At 36.5% G+C, this 5241-nt stretch overlaps 1 protein-coding gene and 1 long non-coding RNA gene across 2 annotated transcripts; both read right to left on the bottom strand.

Moving 5' to 3' along the window:
- Positions 1-485: 485 nt before the first annotated feature.
- LOC130936774 (uncharacterized) lies at positions 486-3873 on the bottom strand. The gene is made up of 4 exons (XR_009068175.1): positions 3572-3873; positions 2349-2436; positions 2165-2219; positions 486-1555 (listed from the first exon to the last, which is right to left on the bottom strand). It is a non-coding gene; the product is annotated as an uncharacterized LOC130936774 (long non-coding RNA).
- Positions 3874-4410: 537 nt separating this feature from the next.
- LOC130934069 (deoxyuridine 5'-triphosphate nucleotidohydrolase-like) lies at positions 4411-4852 on the bottom strand. Its single transcript, XM_057863659.1, has 2 exons — positions 4765-4852; positions 4411-4673 (listed from the first exon to the last, which is right to left on the bottom strand). The coding sequence occupies exons 1-2, from the start codon at positions 4850-4852 to the stop codon at positions 4411-4413; spliced, it is 351 nt and encodes a 116-aa protein (XP_057719642.1).
- Between the last annotated feature and the right edge of the window lie 389 nt (positions 4853-5241).

Below are 5241 nucleotides of genomic sequence, written 5' to 3'. Positions count from 1 at the left end.
TCTTGCCAATTCCTTGATCTAATTGTCATGAGAAGAGGTGAAGTGCATATCTCTCATCCATAAGCCACACAATCTCTCAAGATCTCAATTCCTCTCGAATGGTGTTGATCAAGAGAGTTATGAGAAACAGAGCTTCAGTGCTAATTTCCATGATTCCCCTTCTGAGGCTCACATGGAAATTCATAGATTCAAACCCCCTTCCGGAATGAATGAATCTCAATCAAAACAGAAGTTGTTTCTTAGCTATCTAAAGGAATTGAGAAGAAGAAGATGTTAACTTAATCATGTGAATTAAAATAGAGCTCCTCCCCCTAATGAATTAGGGTTCAGTGGATCATAGCTCAAAGAACAAGTGCATGAAATTTAGAATTGGCAGAAAGTAAATTAGCTGAGAAGCAGAAGTACAGGAAAATTAAATTGCATAGACAATAAACATGTAAACTTGCAGGAAAAGAAATTACAGAAGAGAAGTGTGAGAAATTTAAATTACATAAACCAAACTGAATTCAATTACAACTGAAATTTAAAAGTGCAGAAAGGAAAAGAAATTCTACGCTAAGCTCTCTACCAGAGAGTTCTATCCTACAGCTACTCCTACTTCTACTGTTGCCTTCTTGGCCTTCTGAGCCCCCCCCCCCCAAAACACCTCTAAGCCTTCTCAGAGTCTTCTATTTATACTCTTCCTTTTATCCCAAAATGGGTCTACACTCAGTGTACTTGGATGTGGGCCTTGGCCTTTGATTGAAGCAGAGAGGAATGGCTCTAACAGACGTTGAAGCTAAACGTTTATGAACTTACATGGTGCCATTTTGTAGCTTAAATTGGCATTAACATTGGTCGCAACGTTTGTGTGCAAACGTTGGGTCCAAACGTTGCAAAAAAAATGAGTTCTTGTTTCTACTAGCAGCATTTGGCTCAACGTTGGTGCATCAACGTTCGCTCATCCATGCGTACGCGTACACCACGCGTACGTGTGAAGGCTGTGTTTTTGCCCTTCCACGCGTGCGCACACACCACACTTATGCGTGCATTTCCATTTTCCATTCCACGCGTACGTGTCATAGACGCGTGCGCGTCGATTCATGTTTCTCAATTCCAAATTATGGGCTTCTCATTGTGGACGTTGAAGGCAGCGTTTGGTCAACAATGTTCCATCCAACGTTGGCTTGGTCACACGTACGCGTGACCCACGCATGCTCGTGGATGGTAAATTTCACCATTTCACACGTGCGCGTAGCTCACGCTTGTGCGTGGATTGAAAATTTTGCCTTTTTCACGCGTATGCGTCATTGACGCGTACGCGTCGCCCAAAAATCTTTTAGCTCCATAATTGAACATTTTTTAGGACGTTGGAGGTAACATTGATACACCAATGTTCCCTCCAATGTTGGCACCCATGTTTTCCTCTTCCAGAGCGTTGCCTGCAACGTTGATGGGCCAACGTTGGTTCCAACGTTGATGGGCCAACGTTGGTTCCAACGTTGATGGGCCAACGTTGGTTCCAACGTTGGCTTTTCCTCCTCTTCTTCCTTGCTCTTGTTCTATTTCTTTTTACCTATTATCAACCAAACAAACTCATCAAAGTCTTGGCATAATTACAAGATTTTGTATCATCCATAACATTAACTAAATCTTGCAAAAATCTAATGAAAATGCATAAAATTATCAATGTTTGATTGAATCAAGACAACCATGAATTTCTCATCCAAACACTTACTTATTGTCTAAGAAATGCATGAAAGCCAAGTAAAATAGATGAAAAAAGGCTTATGAAACTAATCTAAGATGACTTGTCATCAGTTAGATGCCAAAATATAGCATAGAAGCAAAGAAAATTAATACATAGCTAATTGTAATTTATTTATGTGCGTCACATATATATATATATATATATATATATATATATATATAGAATTATATATAAGAACATTAATACATAGCATAGAAGCATTAATATGCATATAGGATTATATATACGAACAGCCCAACTTTGACTTGATGTCACATTATATGAAATCATCTTTTTGGGTTTTGACAGTGCAGAAAGCAGAAGTAGTAGAACTGAGTAGCAAGGTACTAAAGAATAGGAGGAAATATTGCAACATGGGAAAATATATGAATTATATTTCAAATAAAGGCCCAATAAATATAATTCTAAGCTTACCTTTTAATCAGTATTGAAAGGCGTAGGAATAGAAGTCTTCAAAGCATGCTGGCACCTTCAATTAAACAAGACACATAAAGGGAATAAATAACACCGCAAATCTTCAATCGCGGTCAACCACTGTCAATGTTTAATCTCAATAAATTAGCAAGAAATTCCTTCACTGAATAAATTATAACAATACCTCTTTATCCAGTCCTTTAACTGGTTTTTTTTTTTAATTTTGGGCGTGTGTCAGCTCCTAAACACTTGAGGCCTCTTCGCCACTCATCCTATATGGAGAAAGAAAAAACTAGCGATCAGGATATATCCAGAAACACAGAACATCATGGCAGGAAATTCAAGTTGTCTCAACCGATGATGACAAGAATGATGTATTAAGTATGAAAAGATTGGTTTGCCCTTGCCATGGCATTAAGCTGCACAGTGTTGTGCTTTCACACAGAAAATTTAAGCTTTGACAATCAAATATAACAGGATTGTCAAAATACAAAATTTTATATGATTAATTCTTCTATAACTAAGAAAGTGAGAAACTGTAATCCAATATAGGAGGATGCAAAAAAATGTGATACCTACAAATGACACTGTGAATGATAAGTTTGGTAGCAGCCCCTGAACAAAATCTAATTTTTTTTCTTAATTTCTTAGAAATAATATCCTTATTAAGACTGCTAGTTAATCTTCTCATTATTTTTGTAGATAACTAGTGAAGTGAATGCCTACTTTTGCTAGAAACTAGTCATGCAATGAACCCTTACAAATTGCAATTTACAACCAAAATTTTCTGACAAGTGGATGGTATATATCTACCTCAAAGCTATTCCCTGTAACTTCACCCTCTAGCAACCTAAAGGATTAAAAACAGCTCCTATCACAAACTAAATATAGCTCCTGTCATAAATAAGAAGTGGTCTTCAGGTAGTTGAAAACAAATGGAATCAAAGAGACTCAGTTTCTAGTTTATCATGCACGCAGAAGATAAATACAATGCCTGCACTCTATTCCCAAAGAACTTTTGTAGTGTAAGCACGAAGAATAGAATTAGATACAAAATCAGATCAAGCATATCAAGTTGGAAGGCTGGTCATTGGTGAGAACAAAATAAGTAAATCTTAAATCTTGACCACTGAATAATAAATACTGATATAATAACATATAAAGTTATGCAACTATTTTAAGTTACCATACAACTTTGTAAATAACTTCTGTAATCTTCACTATCCATAAATAATTCAGTTACCAAGATTTCCCTCCTCTTAAGCAACATAAACATAACTCTCACCTTCAATGCATTGGGAAGTCAACCTTTGTGTTGAACTATGCTATGTTTCAAATTGAAGGCAAACCAAACCAAGAAAAACAAATAAATTACAAAGCAGTTAGAACTTAGAACTTAGAACTTACTTCTGGTAGGTAGAGACAACAACCATTAAGCCAGCAGTGTCAGCTAGCTGTTCTAATTCCCTCAGGGATTCTTCTATCCCAAACACATCCTCATTATCTCCCTTCCTTTCTACCCTACCAAATAAGCTTTCTCTTCAAATACCTTCAAATAATAATTGTTAGGTACTAAGGAATTTCATTCCATGACGAAAAAAGTCTAGAATTCGATATTTGTTGTTCCAAAAGAAAGAATTTTAACAAACAAAAAGCAACATTCACACTTTAAATTACCAAATTACTAATGAATTCAATATTGTTGTCATAACCTGAATGATACTGATAGAATCCTTTTCGAATAATCTAGAAACAACTTAATAGAAGTAAGCAATAGTGCCCTTCTGACAGTTAATTAAAACAAATATTAAGAGTGCATTTACGAGTAAGGGACTTAAAGGGGAAGGGAATTGTTTGATAAATAAATATGGAGACAATTTTACTTTTTCAGTCCCTTCTACATATTATGCTCTGCACTCCACATGGAACCGGGGCATCCTAAATCCATTTGAGTCGTGATTGTTTCTTCAACAGAACCTAATGACCACTTTTTAACAGAATGACAGATTTAGTTCCAGTTTGCCCACACAATCTCAGTTGGATAACAACAAACTCAATTCTATTTTGGAAAGTAGTTTGAAAAGTGAATTCTATTTTCGATTTTAAACTTGAAAGTAGTACATGTCACTTGAAATAGATAAGTAGAAAAGAGAAAGGAAGAGAAACAACAAACTGTAGACAGAAAATAGACACAACCCATCACCAATCACTCAATCAGGCAATCACCATGCTACCTCAATCACAAATCACATAGAACAGAAGCTGCTAAAGACATTGGCACTAGATCTGAGATCGGAGAGAGAGAGAGAGGGGGGAGGGGGTAAAGTTACGAAAATAACCTTGCCGGCTTTGCAAGCAGTGTCGACGGCAAATGCAAGGAAGGTAGATCTAAGATCTGTGATCGTCGACTGGTTGAATAGTATCATCCAAACCTGTCTTCTGTAATCGGTGTCAATCACCCCCGCATCAACGTCAATCGAATGCTTCAACGCAAAACTCGATCGTGGAGCTGCAGAGAAACAAGAACCCCCAAAATCAGTAACAAAATCAATTTTAAAATCGTAACCCGAACAAAAACAAAAAATCATTAATTTAATCACTAATGTGGGCATAGGTGACTTTTGGAATCGAAATGCTAAGGTCAGTAGCCATCAGAGCCTTGCCTCTCGCCGGAATCTTCGTCTCCATAGCACTAACAGAAAAAACAATATAAAACAAAATTTTATCTTTAGTTTCGGCTTCTCAAATAGAGTAATTGTTTTAATTTAACTTGAGATGGAGATGTATCTAGAGAGATCTTAACCAGCAGAGAGAGAAAAAGCCCGAGAGGAAAGAACGACATTGTCAAAGAGCTTTTTTACATGGAGGAGATGAAGGAGAGATAGAAGGGAGATTAAGAGCGTCGTGTATATGTTGCGTTTAACTAGCAGAGGCCCGCGCATACTTGTGGATAATAATAGTGTTTGAATGATGTAACACTGTAACTGCTTTGGTTAAAACATTGGATTGGATACTAATATTGTATGTAACATATATAATGGTCTTTTAACCGATTTGAACACAGAATATTAAAACAT

The sequence above is a fragment of the Arachis stenosperma genome, chromosome 6 (assembly GCF_014773155.1).
Source record: "Arachis stenosperma cultivar V10309 chromosome 6, arast.V10309.gnm1.PFL2, whole genome shotgun sequence".
Classification (NCBI taxonomy): Eukaryota; Viridiplantae; Streptophyta; class Magnoliopsida; order Fabales; family Fabaceae; genus Arachis; species Arachis stenosperma.
The sequence above is the reverse complement of the archived record's forward strand: the minus strand, read 5'-3'. Positions and strand labels throughout refer to the sequence as shown.